The sequence below is a fragment of the Bacillus rossius genome, chromosome 7 (genome assembly GCF_032445375.1).
Source record: "Bacillus rossius redtenbacheri isolate Brsri chromosome 7, Brsri_v3, whole genome shotgun sequence".
Taxonomy (NCBI): Eukaryota; Metazoa; Arthropoda; class Insecta; order Phasmatodea; family Bacillidae; genus Bacillus; species Bacillus rossius.
Window position 1 is genome coordinate 63,315,823 of NC_086335.1, and position 19,856 is coordinate 63,335,678.

At 36.9% G+C, this 19,856-nt stretch overlaps 1 protein-coding gene across 42 annotated transcripts in view; it reads left to right on the forward strand.

The window, feature by feature from the left end:
• The window catches only part of LOC134534196 (longitudinals lacking protein-like), a 287,153-nt gene that overhangs the window by 60,128 nt on the left and 207,169 nt on the right, over window positions 1–19,856 (forward strand). The window contains exon 5 of one of the 42 annotated variants that reach the window (XM_063372381.1): window positions 16,934–17,235. The exons of 40 other annotated variants lie outside the window; for them this stretch is intronic. In XM_063372381.1, coding sequence (XP_063228451.1) covers window positions 16,934–17,220 — 287 coding nt within the window. In that variant the 3' untranslated portion in view covers window positions 17,221–17,235. Of the gene's footprint in view, window positions 1–3,175; window positions 9,229–16,933; window positions 17,236–19,856 lie in introns of those variants that run through there. One more of the 42 variants, XM_063372390.1, reaches the window with a different exon arrangement.

Sequence of the window (19,856 nt, forward strand, 5' to 3'; positions counted from 1 at the left end):
CTCAATTTTCTTTCTTTGTGTCTTGCATCCATCTGTAGTGGCCTCATTGTCTTTATCAGTTGTAAAAACATAGTACAGTACGTCCATAAAAGAATGTCCCAGTTGTAAAATTAAATAGTATTGACTGTAAGTATTATAGTGTGTTTGTTCTAGGTTACAACTTAAGAGTAACTCAAGCATGCGCAAGTACTGCTTTGTTGTTTTCTCGCTTGCAGCGCGAAAGAATGGCTTTTTACCTAATTAAGTAGAGGGTGAACCTGAAAACTTTATTTGGCCACAGGATGGAGCCTCTTCCCATTGGAATCTCTTTGTGTGAGAGTGGTTGAACGTCGAAGTCCCTGACCGTTGGAGTGGATGTAATGGTTGAGACAACAGAGCTCTTTTTTGTTGGCCTTCACGTTCACCTGACATTACGTCATGCAAGTTTTTTCCTTTGGGGCTTTATAAAAGATTGTGTCTACGTTCCACCGCTACCTAATGATTTTCCAGAGTTGAGAGGTTATTGCTCCATTACTCCAGACTTGTTGACCAAAGTGTGGCAAGAATTGGACATTAGGTTGGATTGTGCCGTATAACTAAAGGCGCACATATTGGACATTTGTAAGAAAAATTAGGTTAGTTTACCTTCAATTTTATGTATGATTTGTTGTAAATTGACTAAATTAAACTGTTGCAATATACTATTGAAACTGGGACATTATTTTATGGACAAACTGTATTAAAAATAAAAATAAATTTTTACGTTATTGTTCATGAAAAATAAATCACTGCAGCAACTTAATTTCTTGAATGGCAATTTTTTTTTTTAAATATTCATTAAGTAGGCCTACTTGATAATTTTACTATTTTACATATCTTGCTATTATAATGTGCTCAAGTACTAGTGCATTCCCTACTAAGTTGTTTGTGCTTCCACCATAGTGTACAGCCACTTTGCATGGTCTATTTGCTTATTCTTTGAAAGTTATTTCTAGAATTCTTCATTTTAATATTGATGGTATTACTTGGCTGGCAAGTTTGTGATTGTTTTAGGTTATTAGTAGTTGAAAAATGTGTTCGTGAAAGGGCATCGACACTAGAGAAAGTGCATCGTAATACAGTGGCAGCTCTTTGTTTCTGAATAAAAGAAGCTTAAAGTAGTTGTGTATAGTTTTACAGATTTATCTGCTTTTGATCTTACGAAAACAAGCATATATGTGGAACACCCAGAAACTTAAATAAAGTACATTTCTTTTTATAGCCATATATTTATCTCGTAATTTTTGCGAAAATTCCCCTCAGTGGTAAATGCAACACCTGAAATGTATATATTGAGATTATCAATGAAGTCCACATACACTGCACATTCTAGTAAAAGTGTTCAACATCCTGGTTTCATACATAAATGCTTTACCATTTATTTAATGTTGTTAGTCAACAATAAAAGCTTTTAGCTGGCACTAAAAGTGAATATGTAAATCAGTTAGTTAAATAAATTAATAAGTTAGCAAATACTGTAAATGGTCTTGCATACACTACATGAATAAATTATTAAGTTTGTATTGTTATATGTATATATGAACAAGATTCCTCCCCTGAGACTTAAACAAAACTATATATTTTTCTCAAGGAGATCAGTGGTATCAAACAACTGTGTCAGACGCCTGTGAGTTTTATGCATTAATGAATAGGTGTGAGAATGTATGTATAGATAGAGAATGAGCATGTAAGAGAGGAAGGGTGTGGACAAGAGAGGAAAAGTGTCAGGCAATGGGATATGAAGGTTTAATTAGGCTCCTAACCATCTGTGTGCCAGCGCAAAGCTAATTAAATTATTTCGTGTCGGGGTTCGGGATCAAAGCAGGACGCTCGCCACATGACCGTGACACCACAGAAAGGATCTGTGTGACAAGTGTGTAAGTAATGCTTACCTGGCCAGTAATGTGGTTACACAGAGGTCAGATTTTAGGATATTTGTCTAGAAGCTGGGCTGCCAAGGTTATTCTGGGCTTTGAACAATTTGGGTATAGTCTTACCAATCATCAACCATTATCCATACCAAAGAGCGAGTGCTAACATATTGTGAGATAAAGATGCCTAAACTTCTTGGCCACCAACAGGACTTATCTACAACGTACCTTAGGGATTGGAAATACTGCAGTCTTATTCCACACGTCAGGAAACATGCAGTCAAACCAATGAGTTCTGTGTTTCTTTTACTGGTTTGATTTATTTTGGAATAGAGTGCTACCTTTGTGGCATTCTGATGTGAGGCACAGACTTGAGGTAGTTTATTTTTCTCTGGGAAAAATAAGGTTTTCATATAAATTGATAGAAAATATCATTTTTAATATTTCATGCTGATGTTATGATGAGGTTCATGCTTGATTAAATATCTATCAACATTTAATGCCTACATAACCAAAATATGCATTTAAAGCATTTTAATATACGCTGATTTAACTGAGCAAACATATATAAAGGTTGTGTCCGAAGTGAAACATGACACTTCAGTAATCCACTTGATCACTAATTCAAAACATTAAGTAATTCACTTGAGCAATAAGACTAAACAGTGAACTACACGACGACCACTAAACACCATCGTGCCTACGGAATGAGCAGCCGGGAGATGGCCTGTGTGTGTTTGTCGCAGTGTTTCCAGCGGGCTCGAGTCCACAAGCAGTTTTTTGGTCAGCAGAATGAGTGTGTCACAGAGTTCAACAAACATAACTTTCTTTCAGGTCTGGTATGTCTCAGCTGTCTCAGCAGTAAACAATAATTTAAAAATGGTTTGCATTTTAATTGGACGATATAACATTTTTACTCAATTGATCTAGAAAAAACACAAACACTATTGGGAATGTCCATACAAATTTTTACAATTCTAACTAAACTTAGTTGAATTTTAAAGAGAAAACTCCTTGTTTTTTTTCCAGTACTAAACGAAACATGCAGCACTGTAGCTTCGCCTCACCGATGCTTACCTGAGAGTGAGAAGTGTTGTCGATGTTACCCCTCCGCCTCTCTGCCATTGAGCGCTCCACTCTTTAGCAATGCTCCGAGTCGTCTTCGCCTTGCACAGGACACTGGTTGTTGTTGTGTAGTTGGCTGAGATGGCTGGAGGAAGCGTCTCGGCACGGTGCCGCCAGCACGGCTCAGTGTCTGACCGAGAACGTGTGTTCCCACGTTGCAGTGGAGCTGCTGGAGTCGCAGCTGTGCTCGGGCAGGGAGCTGGCCGGGGGCAGGAGTGTGGCCTGCTTCCAGTGCGGGAAGATCTACACCTGGAAGTGCACTCTGCTGCGCCACTTGAAGTTCGAGTGCGGCATCGCGCCGCAGTTCGAGTGCCCGCTGTGCAAGCAGCGCTTCCGGCGCAAGTGCCACCTCAAGAGCCACATGCACAACAGACACTCCCACCACTTGCCTCACGTCGACATTCAAGTGAACTAGTCGACCTCTCTGCTGTGTGTTGCACGTGCAGTCAGTGCTTGCCACGAGATCATGCGGAGTTGCTTACCTTCGATTGTGCACCTTAGTGTGGTTTATGCATTTTTCTGTGAAGTGTTCGGAAATGTCACGAGTCCCAAATGATTAAAAATTTAAATTTTTGCAATAAGAAGTCAGCGTTTCATGAAACTTATCATTCGTAGATAATGATGGAGCATTCTTTAATATGGGGGCTGCTAAAGTATTTTCACGTGTAGGAAATTTAACGTAAACAACAGTCATTTGTTTCTCATTTATCCAGACGGAAGGGTTAAGCACGGGATAGTCACCATCTGCATGGTTACATGGTAATTGCGTGAAGTCGTTTGTGTTTCCTTTAGCTTTAGCCATATTGGTTAGTCACCCAAAACATTGGCTCAAGAGTAGTGTTTTGCATTGTGAAAACAGTTTTAAATGACTGTATTTTAATGGAAGTGACTGTTTTTAACGATGGAAATTGTAGTTCATTCTTACTAACAATCATCTGAACTTATCAAGCACCATTTCCGCAATGTTTTGGGCGGAACAGTATGGAGATGTTGAGGTTAAAAAATGACTTCAACTACGTCACAGCATGCCATCTCCTGACGATTCCTAACACCATGTGTTTAAGGGTTTATTTTATTTTATGTTTTTTATCACAGTTTTTCCAAATTAATACATTTATACATAATATTTTGTTCTTACCATCCGACCACAAATTTAAATGTCTATATATTATCTTGATGATGAAGGCTTATAAGTGTATTAATATAAATGTTACTTGCATAACAAAATTTGTATTGCATTCTTTCCTTTTTGATGATGATTACGATATGTAATGCTTTCAGCTTGGATATGCCAAAGAAAGTTATAAACCAGACAAGTGAAGGCTTTGCAGTATTATGATAAATTGAGCTGGAACATTAACTGTAAATAAGGGTGAATCTTGGTAAACTTATTAATTTTTTTATTCCACATGTGTACATAGGTTCAATTAAATCTGATAGCCAAAATGTTTTGTTATATTTTGTATTATATTTTGGTCAGTCTTTCTGTGCAGTAAACATTGTGTTAATATATTTTTTTAATACCTCTGTGAAATGATTTATGTGCTTAACGTTGTTTAGTTTTTCAGTGAATCTGTCTGAACTGTGATCTTAAAGTGAATGCTTAGTTGCATACTTTCAATTTATAAAATAAATTAGTGTGTTTTGCGTATGTTTCAATGGTGGGTTAAAATAAGTCCTGTTACAAGTGTTGAAACATTGTTTATCTGCAGCTGTTCATATTAATTAATTGATCTGCCAGTGATGGAATTGCTTGTGTGTTAGAATCAGTTTCAATTTGTGGTTTATGTGTATAGTGTGGCTGTGTTATTTTATATTTTACTTTTTTTTCCACTGGTAAAACATTTATGCTGTGACTCTTCTAATACATATGTATTGTTATTTAACCCTTCTAACTCCTGTATCGAACTATCTTTAATTTCCTGTTCCAATCCTTTGTCGAGTTTGGTTTTACTTTCTTGTCAATCACATTGCATAGAACTATGTCCATGATTCAAGGAATTGGAGAGCTTCACTCGCCCAATAATTTCAACAGGAATTTTAAAGAAGGTGAACCTGGCTGAAAATAGGAGTTCACAAGGTTAGTTATTTACTGTATTTTTAGTTTTACACTCTGACATGAAAATTTTTAAAAAGTAATTACATTGGCAACTGCAGGTAAAATACCAGCAAACATTGGGTGTAAAAATCACTCACCAACTTTGAATGAAAAGAACGTGAAGTTTACTGTAACGTACATGCTAATGAAAATTGTTAGATGGTGTATGTTGGATAGTTGGTGTTGGTATGTTTGACAGTTATGTTCTTCTTGTTTTTATCCATTAAGAGTGCCATTGCATTGTTTATACTGTACACACTCAAATAAAGGTGTAATTTTTGGTGTGGTTTCGCTCAAAAATAAAACATTTTTATTAAATGAGGGGAAGTGAGCTACAAAGTTTTTAATTTATTAGTGATGGGTGAAATTCCAATTTTCTCAAATCCGAATCTCATATTTCAACCCCAAAGAGTACTTCAAATATATATACCCCTCAAAACCGAATCTTAGGCCTCAAAGGTCCAAAATAAAATAATGTACAAGAAATGAAAATTAATCAGCCATGTTGTTGAAACATTTAAACCTTTTAAATAGTTTGTTAAGGAATTAAGTTTCCAGACTCAATACATCTTGTAATTTTAATTATATAATTACATGTTAAAAGTTCAATATCTTGGTGAATGGTAACAGGATAGGTATGCAGAAAAAAATAACCTTGTAAACTTCAGAGGTTATCAGTGTTCAATTTTGTAACTTCATTTCCTCTAATATTTTTCTACGATTCTTGTTCCTTGAATATTGAATTCTTCGAACTCTTAGGATTTTACAGTATTCGAGGATTGGATTGGCCCATTCATCAAATTTATTCTTTAGTGTTTTTAAGATGATGACAAAAGTGTGTGGATTATAATTACTATTTTATGGTTAACTAGCGACCCTCCTGACTTCGCACATGTGCAATCTACTAATGTGGCATCATTTAGAGTTAATAATTAAGTACTTAATAAGTATCAAGCTCTCATAATTGTCCTGTGTTTTAAAAAATTATATACATACTAAGACATACTGCCCAAAACTATAGAAGACTTTGTTAACAATGTTGACAGCTTTTTTCTCATGAGACAAAACAAGTACAATTTGTTTAGCAGTAACACGGGAAAGGGCTACATATAGCTGTCCATGCAAAAATCGCTCTATGCTTAAAATTTATTCCTGCAACATTGAATGTTTGACCCTGCTTTAATTTTACTGTCATCGAAAAAGACAATTGTTCTGGGAATTGAAGTCATTTTAATTGCTAAGCAGTTGTCATAGCTGGACAACAATTTGATAAAATAAAAATTGTATTGTGCAGCCATGATGAAAAATTTCAAAAAGTATCAGTTGCAAATATTAAATTCTCATATTTCTGTAGTAAATTAATTTGACATATCACAATATCAGTCGTATATGTCAGTGTAAGTCATGTAAGGGCTCTAAAAGCATCTTTTTGTGACTTCATTTCAAAACATCAAGATTTCTCTTCTGTCTTTAAATTTAATATGTATTATACCTATAAACCTTGCGGAAAAAATTCTCTAAATGATGGTGAAAAGCGCATCAAAATTCTTTATGTAGTTTAGAAGTAAGCAAACAAACAGACATGAATAGTGATTTTGTTTTATACTATTTAAAGATGTGTAACTCAAGTCATACACACTAAATCATACCTACATAGAGCATGCAATATAAAATTAAATTGTATGAAATGGCATGGCTATAGCTTAAAAGTTCCCTTGTATACCTGAAGTCTCACCAATTCTCAATTACTTTTGGACCTTTGAGACCTACTTCACTATCGTGGACTTCTAATTGCTTTTTACATTTTATCAGGAACTCATTTTAATAAACCCTAATATTTGTCTAAAAAATTTTTTTTCTTACATATAATAGATAATTAAAGGAATAGTATATTATTGTGTTATGTCAATTATTATATAGTATTATATGTAATATTTTTAGTTTTTTTTTTAGTTTACTTTGTGTCATAATTTGTTTGATAGCTTTAATTAATATATGTTGTGGATTATATTAGAAATACATGTATATTTTGTGTGTGTTTAATTTACATTTATTGTGTTTCAAATTTTTCTCTCTTCAGACTATGTAACAATCCAAACCTCCGACTAGCTCAAATTGTTTTCTGAATTGTGCATACATGAAAACACTTAAGGAATTTGTTGGGTTCGAAAATACTGTTCAAATTTCATAAAAATGTTGCTCTAAATTATTTATTATGAAAATAAGATCTCTCAAGAACAATGACTGATTTTTATTGCATTTTATTATCATTTACCGAAAACTCACATTAGCACAAAGCCCGCCAACTTCCGACCACAATCCCTTTCCAGATAATTCATAACACATCACAAAAAAATTTGTTGCTTCAAGAAAATAATTTACGTTAAAAGAGTATCAAAATATCTGAACAAATGAAGATTATTTCTGATGGTAATATACCATCGTTACATACAAACTCACGTACAAACCAATGACTCAGTCCTTGGAACGATGATTAAAAACTAATTTTAAAGTCTCGTTGCAGGCTTAAAACCGATGACTACAGTCAAAGAATTCTAAATAACATTTCCAAAAATGTTTATAAATCGGCGTCGCCCAGACTGTAGCCACAAATTTATTTCAACTCACACTATTATTTAATTTCAAGCCATCGGTCGACCACGACCGTGACAATTCGGTACCACGACCACAATATGACTAATGACCGACCTGACTTCCTCCATCCATGAAGGCGGGAGATGGTCGTGTGTCCTCAACAACCAATCACATACAAGCTTAAGACCCAATTCCCAAAATCAGCCAATCAAAGCACATGTTACAAGACATGAAAAAATATGCATACATGTAATTAGAGGCTTTCCCTTCTCTGTCTCTTTTTAATTCTGATTATTCATTTGTCCTTGAGTTCCCACGCTTAGTGGGAACCTCTGGTTCTGTTTCTCTCTTTCACTTAAGAGCACATCTGCCCCTCTCTTTCTCTCTCTAACACTGATGTAATTTACCATCACATTGCATCATCATGCTTTCAAATAAAGGATAATATATAACTACACCTGAAAACTTAACAAACCAGCCAAATAGGTAATAATAACTTTTAGTGACTTTAAAAGTTTAAAATAAGTAAATTAACGTACATACTTAGTCATGAACTAATGAGAAATGATGTACTATCCCGAGCGGCTGGGAAGATGCATACAGTCCATCCTTGCTTGAAGGTAGTGTGGGGGTGTGATAATTAAGTGCAATAACACAATATGACAATTCATGCCGGTAGTAAGGTCGTTTTATTGAACAGTTCTTTATACAATATCACTCAGATACACTGTACGTATTGCTGCGGACTTACACACAGTGTGTGGACATCGCACACTGCCTGGGATGCGTTACAGCGATTCCCCTACGGTCCACACGGTTCCCGGATCGAACACCTTTAATTAGCTGTCTTACCACGATGCTCCAAGAGGTGTTTATCAGCCATGGGATGTTTTACCATGATTCCCCTAGTGGCTGCCGCCCGGCATTGCCGGGAGAACTCTGACAAACTAGTTGATGAGCTCTCTGATATAGGCTGCACAGGAGTGCCCCTTGTCCCTTGCTTGAGGGCCGTGTGACCAAGAGTGCGTGTGCAACGACTCTCACCAAGTTCCACTGATACTTCCCCTGCTTCGTGAGGGGAGTTGACCCTTGTCCTCTGCGGTGTTACGTTCCGTCTTTACAAGTTCTCATGGAGATACAGCATGATATTACAAGATACATTACAAGATACATTCTGATATTACAATGAGAACAAAAAAACCTTATTGCTAACATACAACTACCTCTGAAACACATAATCAGCCATTATTTACATTGAAATAGAAAACCTAACCAAGTATGTACTGAAAATGATAAAAAAATAAAAATAAAAAAACATGATAAATGATTTATGCCAATGTTTTATATGTTGAGAAGGTAAGGACTTGCAATGCTTCAACACTAAATATGAACAATTTGTGTTATTGTTATTGGTTCTTTTTGATTGTTTATAAAATCCTACAATGTTTTTAAAATATCTTGTACCTTGAAGTTTGGTATCTTGAACTTGAATTTATAATAAAGTATACTTTTAAAAATGTCGATTTTGAATTTTATTTATTTAACGTACCACAATTTTTACCGCTGCCCTCAAATATTTTCCCTTTGTATAAGGAAAAAAAAATGGGTGCATAATGTATGAACATGGAATGCAGTTTTTTTTAAAATATAACTTGTGTGAGAAAGATGCAGTGTTCATATGTTTATTAGACAAACATGAAATAAGATTACTGACACGTCTTAATGGTTCAATACATATCATCATCATTAGGGAATTTTTTTTTACAGTGCACTGACGTACAATGACAATATTTAAATTTAAATCTTAATAGTAGTTACAATGATTTGAAATGACACAAAAAATATCATAGCAAATAAAGTGCAGCAAACAAATTTGAAGTTTTATTAATAATTTAGGTAAGTACTACAGTGTTAAATGACTTCACTGAAAATTCTTCTAAATTGGTAGTTATGTGTAGCTTGAGTTTATATACACACTGCCAGGCAGGATGAAAACTAGTTCGACAGTTCATTATGAATGGCAGAAATTCAAAACCAAATGTTTCTGCTCAAACCAATTTACCCTCATTACAGAACTAAAGTAGATGACAATTATGTTATTTTTCTCAAGACAGAACAATTGTGAGTTTGGTGGGTCACATTGCTTTGATATGTAAACCACAGCATACCCAGGGTGCATAAGGCAGGGTAGTTCTGTCATGGTTTACTACTGCCTTGTGTGCTGTAAAGATGAACAACACAACAGCCAATCCAGAACCTAGGAAGATCATTTTAGTCAATATGTCTGAAGGTGCCCTAGTTGCTTCACCAAAGCGAGAGCAACGCCTAAGTGAATACGGGCACCAAAGATCCAATAATTGAACAAGTCCAGTTCTTTTAGACTATAATTAGCCTCTTTAGTAATCTCTCTCATGACATAAATTCCCAACCTCTAGCAAGTCTATAAATTTCCTGGCTGAAGGTGGGTCCTTCAATTAATCACTCTTCCTTAAGTAGATGACTGCTGCTGGACTAAGGACGTTTCTGTAAAGTATTTCTCTTTTTCCAAAAGGGCAGGAATGTGTTTGTGCCTTCAGTATTTCAGGGGTGGTCAGATGGTAACATTAGTTAGTTAGCTGTTCAGTCACGAGCATCCATGCCATAAATAATTTTATTTATTGTATTGGAATATTTGAATGCATGTAGATGTTTTTTTTTTCAATGACAGTAAAACAAAAAAAAAGCATTAATTTAAAACTTATAGCATACGAGAGTAATGAAAATTTACAACAATTTTGACTAACACAGCTGAACAAGTTGTATTTTTGTATGTACATGTGGTAATTCTTTGTTTTTATTGGTCAGGGAACTTGAAAAGTTAAGAAATCTGATCCTGATATTCTGTAGCGATGTGATGAAAGAGCTGCTGACGGCGTGGCTCTCATTCCATAAGTGCACTGCGGAGAGACGAGGTCGATTCACGGGCTGTTCCCGTGCGCTTCCTGTGGCAACGTGTACCTCCGGATGAAGTCTCTCTCCGTGCACCTGAAGTGGCAGTGCGTGTCCCTACAGGTCCCTTGCCAAGAGCATCCTGCTGTGGCACTTCAAGATACGCCACGGCGCCCAACTGTGGGAACACCTGAGCGTGCTGCTCAGACTTTTCACGTAGTCATCAGATGCTAGCATTAGTCACTCAGCCTTCATGCAGTCGAGACAGTCAAACTCATACACGTCCATCACAGTTCGAGGGGAGAGAATGGGGAAGGAATCAGCTGCATCCTATCATAAAGGTATGATCCCATCATTGCTGGAAGTGACTATGAAATACCCATGTGAGGATGGCTGGACTGGATATCGAACGAAGGTTCTCCAGAATGCATGCCCAGCATTTCAACGTAGAGCCACCTCACTTGGTACATCACTTTTGAAGTGAAACTTCTTTGCTGAGGGCTTAACTTCCCATCGACAGTGGAGTCCCTACAATGAAGAGAATGGAGCACAGATGAAATGAAACTGCAGGAAAAACGGGAGCACCCCGGTAAGACCCACCGGCTCAAAACAATGCTTGCTACATCTTCTACTAGCAAAAAAAAACAGGATCTGAGCGTTAAAAAAATTTGGGTTGCACGAGGGGAATAGATAGGTATGTGGTGGGGGAACAGTTAGAGGATGAGAGTGCGTCAGCGGTGAAGCCACTTCAATGCATGCACTAGCGGTCGAAGGGGAAGATGACAAAGGGGGGGGGGGATAGGTACGTAGCGTAGCATGCTATATGCTAGATGTAATGGCCGAAAGGGAGCATTAGAAATGATGCAGCAGTGATTCTATGAATTTCTTGTTAACGCTGCTTGTGCTTATCTACTCCTCAGTTTTCATAATGACTAAGGATTGACGCTACCATATTTCTTTTATTTTATTTATAATATCTGGAATTGATTTATTCATGTAGAAAAGAGTTTTTGATTTGTGTAAGTAACTTTATATTGTTACGATTTACCTGCGGGTTCGTAAAGGATAGCCCAATTAATAGATTTTATTTCACACACAGTTTTATTTATTACCACTACTTGTCACTTACAATTAATCTTCTAAGATGGCAAATAATTAACTACACTTAAAGAAATGTCTATTCCCCAGTCACTCGTTACACACACCTCGCTGGGCCGCACCTCTGGCGCAACTCTCGCCGCAGCACCCCTCGTGGGTCTCCGCCGCAGGACTCCGCCGCCACACTCCGCCGCCGCCGAGACTCACTTCCTCTTCACCGAGATCCCACTCGACTCCTCGCTCGCAACTTCGTTCGGGACTCCGCCGCGCCCGCGACTCTATCACCCAGAAGCTCCGCCGCGGGAAAACTCCCGACTCCGCAACTCACTCACTCCCTGCCCTGGAACCTTCGTCCAAGGACTTCGCCACTCTGCCGCACCCGCGGTACTATCGCCCGGATCTCCGTCGCGGGAGCACTCCCCACTGAACTCCCCCCGGAGGTCGGCCCAACCTCCTTATATAGCCCTTGGGTTCCCGTCCAGAACAATCGGGCATGTCTCCGAGATATCGCACGACCTTCGCCGTCGAAATGCCCAGAAACGCGTCGTGAGTCCTCGAAGGACGCGGCGGCTGCTCAAAGAACGCCGATAAACTCAACAAGCATCGGGTTCCCACAAAACGCGCCGATAAACATGTCTAAGTCCTTTTATTCCGCAGTGCAGCCTCTTTTAAGTAACTCGATCTGAAGCAGGTGCGCGCTGCGACGGTCAGGATGTTGCGAGACAGTATGACACGAGATACCAGGGAGAGGATGCGGGTGGAAGGGGGGCGCAGACAGGCCGAACGAGCACGGCGATGCCAAGCACTGCAGCCAAGCGCGATCGTAACAATATGTATAAATATTTTTATGTGAATAGTGTGACAGAAAATGTAAAAAAGACTTGTAGACTAAAGAGGTTACCTTTATAAGTGTAATTTATTTTATGGTATGTGAACTCTATGATTTTAAATGTCAAAAGGACTTTTAGACTTGTGAGATAGACTTTATAAGCATAATTATTGTTCGATTGGAGTGTTTTTTTTGTTCTTTTATTTTAGTCAGCTGGAGATATTGATAAGAGGTATTATCAAAGGCAATGTCGGAATAAATCGCCAAAAGACGCTCAAAAACAAGAATGGATGTGAGAATATGGGGCGTGGAAAAAGGCATTTTTTTTTCATTTGGTGTAACAGAATCCTTACTGTTCTCAATTATTATCCCTTGTTCAATAAAAAATTTATCTCTATCCATTGCTAATAAGCAAGAAGTTTCACTTCTGCCCTTCTGCCATGCATGGACTACATGCACACATTTTTTTTAAATTCCTGTGATTCTTCAGCAAAGTCAAGTAGTGGTAAATCTCTAGACTTGAACATGAGAGGCCTTTGGTTCACAGCCCGCTGGGGAAAGGGAAGAAAAAAAAAAGAAGAAAAAACCACACAGATTTTGTGTTTTTCCCCCATGGTTTTTGCGAAATCACCCCTGTCAAATATGGGGTTGGTTCATCATCAATGACCATGTTTATTTAAATTGTGTGTATTTTCTCTATTGACCTCACTTTTGATGAGACTATTTAAAACAGTATAAATAAATTAATTTTACTTTTGTACAGTTGATCCACTCACATGTCAAATGATATAAAAAATAATGTTGTTGACCAAATTATACTAAAATAATTTTTTTTACAATTCTTGCAGATTTTTGCCTTATCTCGCTTATAAAAAATGAAATATATTGCCATAACTCTACAATTATTAAAATTGATAACTTTTTACAAAAAAAAAACTTTTTGAAAAGGGAAGAGAAAATAAGCTGTCCGCAAGAAAATGTAACTTACGTGCTCACATGGAAATTTACTTGAAGATTGTCTTCTGTTGAAGCATAATTTATAAATTTTTAAAACTCAAAGTTACTTTTTCAAACATGATCTTGGCTTTTTTTATTACAAGCTAGTGGGTGACTACTCAGTTTGATTTCACTTGTTTTGTGTCAGATAATAATGCATAATTTAACCATTCAATGGCTGGTTGTTATTTGCAGGAAATGTTAAAAATATGAAATGTCCTTCTTAGATAATTCATATCTTTCTCTTACTGTTGATATAGGCAGGAGAATACTAAAAGCATAACTGTTTTATAGGTGTATATTGTAAACATTTTATGTATACCTATTTACTCTTTATTGTATATTGTTTATATTTCATCTATAATTTTAAAATTGAATAAAGTTACTAATTTTATATAGTTAGTTTTAATATTGTTGTGTCCGTTCACAAAATGAGATTGGTGGAAGGAGGGAAACCTAAAGTAACACGTTCACTACAGTGTGTTATTTTAGGTTGCCCTAAGATATTTTGAGCAATACAGTGAGTCAACACCGGTTTCATCCTTCTAATGAAAAGATGGTGGGATATTTCTGCATGAAAATGTTGAGAGGAATGTAAAAAAAAAAATTACTGCATTTTTGGAATGAGTAATTCATACTGAGTATATATGATGTACTAATCCTAAAAATTTAATTTTAACATTATTCATACTGAGTATATATTGATGTACTAATCCTAAAAAATATAATTATTACATTAATACGGAACATCAGAAGCGGCCGAGTGTCGGTAGTGGCTGAGTGTTCACAGCCGACAGATGTGTGTGCGCGTAGCTCCCGGCTTACTTTAACTTACACTGAACTTGTTCTGTTTTTAATTCATCTATATGGTGAATTATAATTCATCTATATGGTGAATTATAATTCATCTATGTGGTGAATTATCAAGACTAATTCATCAATGCAAGAATAGCAGAATTTTAGGGTTTTTTTTGTTACCCCAAGACTATGCTAAAACTCTAGATTACTGTGTGAAAATGTTTGTCACCGCCCAAGAAAATTGTATATGGATCAGCTACCAACAATCCTCATCTGAGGTTATCAAACCTCAAGACACTACTTATTAATTCACGTGTGGAGGCTGCTGAGATAAAACAAGAACTTAGTCTTATCAAACAAAATTGGTGTGAAAAAAATGAAAATGAAAAGTTGTATAGCCACATTCTCATGAAAAGTTTGAACGGTACGATCTAAAAGAAGCGGGAATGTGTCGTAACTATGGGAGCATCAGACAACAGCAGTTCTGACCTACTTTTGACTTGGCAGGACAAACATGAAGTCAAAAGCGCGACAACACTTCACCTGCTGACGCAGACCTTGACGGATTCATGGTTGTGCAGCGTGGCTATAAATCGAAGGTACAAGTAAACTCCGATTTTAAACGTGTGCAGGAACAAAAGAAAACCCCCATATTAGGAATGTCCCCACAATAAAAAGGTTAGCAAACCGGATTAGAAAAAAAAACCAAGGTCTATTTGTTACCCGACTGGATCCTTCTGTTAATGAACATGAGATCGTAGAATACATCTCCAATGATCTCAACTTATCAAATGTAAATGTAAAGAAACTGAGGACAAAATTTAATTTGTATGCATCTTTTCATATATCTATTCTTGAAACAATTTCCTTTGAATTAACAATATTGTGTTTTGGCCAAGCGGGTGCTTGATAAGCCCATTTTATGGCAAGCTTCATCTTGATCAAATTGCCAACAAAGATTCTAATTCTAACTCTACTTCTAATAATCCTGGTCATTCAGTTAGTGCCAGCCCTAAACGCTTTTCAGTCTCTACTTCCGCTTTGTTTCCAACTTGGGTGCCTGGAGGAGCATTGTAAAATTTTCCTTGTGAATCACAATCTCAAAGAGTAGGAATTGTTATATCAGAATGTCAGAGGTCTTAGATCTAAATCTATTGAATTTTTGAAAACCTACTGAAATCTCATTATGACCTAATCTGTTCAACCGAAACCTGGTTCAATGATCATATTATTAATTCACATTATTTCACGGATCATTATCTTATATTAAGAAACGACAGAGATGCTCTTCAGATGATGAAAGAATGAGGTGATGGTGTTTTGAAAACAGTTAATAAATTAAAATTTTTATCAGTTCGGTTAAATAAAACCTTAGATTTTCCCCTGGAATTGAAGCTGTTTGGATTAAAATTAAAACCATTTCATCAAAACCTGTTATTCTGGGCAATATCTATTTACCCCCTCACTCATCTACATTTACTTATCTATCTTACTGTGAGGCTCTCAAGGACAAAATTTTCTCTTTTCAAGATGATCTGCTGATACTAGGTGACTTCAATGTTCCTGGTGTTGATTGGACTAATAACAATTTCCAAGTGAACATCAATAACAAGGCTCACAGCCGGCTCAACTTTTCATCCAGTCTTGGTCGGCTCCAATGTAACAATACTCAAGCACTTAAAGATATATTAGATCTATGTTTTACAAACATATTGCATCATTCTGTACATTGAGGGGTAATGGCATACCAAAAAGGACTTGCAGTGGCGTACCAATGAGAAAGGGCAGTGGTGTACCAACGATCAGGGGTAGAGGCGGACTTAGGTAGCATAGCAGTGGCATTCTCACATGGAGGTACAGAGGCTGATTAATGTAGCGTAGTGGCATACCTTCAAGGAGGAGCAGAGGTGGACTTAAGTTGTGTGGCAGCCACTCACTGACTAATCACAATTTATCTAAATTAATGTGTACATGAAGTCTCTGTTGCAGCACTATGTATATTTCGGCCTGTTCATCCATAATGAGCAATCCCAGAGCGTTACACCTGTAGCTTTCTATGAGAAAGCACAGATACATCAGCTAGATCCTTTATAAATACTAATCTTCTCTCCTATAAATATATTTATAGTCCATTTGAAAAAAAATTAAGATGATTTATTTTTACTACCTCTTTTTACAACATGGGTACTAGTATTTTGCCTATAAGTAATGGGATCATTGAAGTAGATTTCAGATATTTTTAAAAGTAGTTTTGAAATAAGTGTTTGTATTCATGATTGTGTATTGTCAATAATTGAGGATGCATAAACTGGCCTTGGCATAAAATTTACCATGTTGTCTTGTTTACAAATGTCTTGAAAGTCATTTATAATCATTTTTTTTAAATTACTGGAATTAACTGTAATGACTATGTTTAATGTTAAAAATTTAAAGTTAAAAAAAAATATATATATATATAGTTCCCAGAAAGGAGATGATGAAACATTTAACAAGACTGCTCCACGAGTGAAGGTTATCGTAACGCCGGACAGCGATCACGCGTGGCCGGAGCCAGTGAGCGAGGGACGTGTGTTGCAGGAGGCGACGCGCCGGTCTCGTGGGGGCGGCAGGTGGGCCCGGGCCCTGGCCCCCGCCCCACGGGCCACCGCTGCCCCGACTGCGGCCGCTGCTACCGCTGGCGGCGCGGCCTGGTGTCGCACATGAAGCTGGAGTGCGGCAAGGAGCCCCGGTTCCAATGTCCCTTCTGCCCGCACCGCTCCAAGCAGAAGGGCAACCTCAAGGCGCACGTGAGCGTGGTGCACCGCTTCAGCAACTGGCAGCCCGGGAGCGACCTCGCCGCGGACAACTGCGCTTTCGGCTCGTAGCGGCCCCGGCGGTCCCGTGTTTCCCCGTGGAGTCAAACTGCCCTGCCCTTCAAGCCCTAGTGCAGTCATTTATTCTTTCAAGGATAACTAAAGATAGCACACTAGAATGTTCGTACGACAAAAGGAGATAGATGCTACTCGTTCTAATGCATTCATTGGACGTAGGTTATTCAGCAGTACCTCTATTCCATGATATATTTGTGAGCACTAACATACTGAAGTTACTAGAAAAATATATATATATATATATGAAAAATCATAGAACTCTTAACCCAAAACTTTTGTTCTTAGTGGTGGTCATCTGTTGTTTACAAGAATAGTTTTGAAGTAATAGATAAATACTTTACTATCAATAATTGTGTGGTAAATTAGTGGATTGTTCAGAATGGCAGGGAACTTTTTACCTACTCCTTAATGTTGGTTGAAATCAGAACTTTTGCTACATGCCAAATTGAAATATTAGTAATTATCATGGAGTACCTTAACTTTTATCGTTGTTATTTGAGGTTGTTGATGTATGTATTGTGTCAAATGTATATTTAGTTCACATTTAGTTGTTTCTTCAAATAGTGTTCGGTCAGTAACAAAGATGTACCGATTCCTATTCCAGTTTTGATTCTCACTTTAGGGTTTTTATTCTTTGACATTGATTTATATTCCATCTGATTCAATACTCTTTTCGACAATGCTTGTCAGACTCCTTTTGTTTTATACTCAGATACAAAAACATGTGTGTTATTTACTGTTGTAAAAACAAACAATATTTATTATTTGCTATAATTATTATAGTAATTAAATAATTTCATTTACGTACCTGAGAGCCCTAAAATAAATCTACTGCTGCAGTTAGACATGAAAACTTAATGCATTGTAATTGATTAAAAAAAACTATGTTTTAAAAATAAACACAAATTATACATGTGTAAGTGAACACATTTTCTGTGATTAGTATACTCTATCAATGTCAAGTTTTGACACTTGTAGCAAAATATTGTTGTTAATGACACTTGTTACTAAAAAATTTGGTTGTAAATAAAAACATAGGTGCTTATTAATTTAGGAATTGGAGCTTACACTGAACTCAATTATGTGCAAGAAAAAAATTGTGTTCATTTAGCAGAAGGCAATCTTTTTGTATCAAATGAGAAACCGTGATAGTTGAAAATATTTCCAATAATTGGATAGATAAATGACTGGTTTTAACAAAACCATGATTATATGATCAAAACCTTGATTAACGTAGCAAATCCTTATTCATTAACCAAACTTCCGTTAATCAACCAAAAATTCATTAGAACCTTGCTAGTTTGAACTCATTGGGACCAAGACTAGTTCGGATTGGCAAAAATTGGATTATCAGGATTAATTTATTGTTTATTATTTTTAAGCCTAAATAATGCAAAAAAAAATCATTAATTACATTACAGTATTACATTACATTATACTGTATACCCATATATATTGTGTAAATAATGGTACTGTACGGTACAATATTAAATAATATTGTGTGTTATGTGCAATAAATTGCTTTATTATTCACTTATTTGTAAAATATACTAAGCATTTAAAAAACTCTATGTGGGGTTGTCATTTATATTTACTCATTTCAGCACATTTATGATTTGGAATTTTTGCCAAAATTAGTTTGGGTTATCTGGGTTTTCATGTTGGCGAGGTTCAGACCAACAAATACTATTAAATCGAACAAGAATCCTAGTGCATTGGCTTTATACCCTGATTAATCTCTGAAAAAACAGATGAGTAAAAAAAATTAAAGTTCTAATAAACTGGAATTAGCCAGATTGTTAGGACTCCCCAGATTAATTGGGAGTCATGTGATTAGTCAGTTTTTGACTGTGCTTAAGGGGCCCGCCTCGTCAGGGGTGTATGTGTGTTAGTGAGGCGGGATGATAAGTGCGACGCTCGCTGGTGCTTCCAGCGCGGTATAGCCTCTAAGCGCAAGGCTCTGAACTGGCGCGCATTCGTCTCGTCGTCACAGGATAACTGTGAAATTTGAGCGGTGACCGTAACATTATATGGCGGAGAAATGAAGATAAAGGTGTTATGCAAGCCCCTTAAGTGCTTTCAAGAAAATGTACTGATTGTTTTATGCCTAAAAATTACTCTGAAAACACGCGTTTTAGGCATTTTAACGCTTCTAAAAATACAGTTTAAAAACTTAATCCGAAATTAAAAGTACTTTTCGGTCCTCAGCGAACTCTTAAATGCTATTAGTAAATAGGCCCCACTCGGATATCTTGAGTGGTTTTGAAATCGCGTTGTTTTTCCTGAAGCTCTGCACACTGTATGTGTGCCCAGGTAGGCGGGCCCCTTAACAGAGTGACACCAATTACTGTCCATCACCTTGAAGGTTAAGGAGTTGGGAAGTTATGTTATGGACAGGAATAGCACTTTCCTGGAGTTGGTGTAAAACCACTTGGAGAAAAGACTGCAGGTAACAGAGACAGAACTCCTGATGTCATAAGTGCTCTATCCCCAGATAAGAACTAGCAAACCTTCCCATATTCATTACCTGTTACCTGGAACAGTCTGGCTGGATTCGCCCAAGGTGTTCCTGTCGAATCGCAAGGAGCGGGGTGGTCGCAAACTGTTAACACTGTGCTCACTGTTCTTAT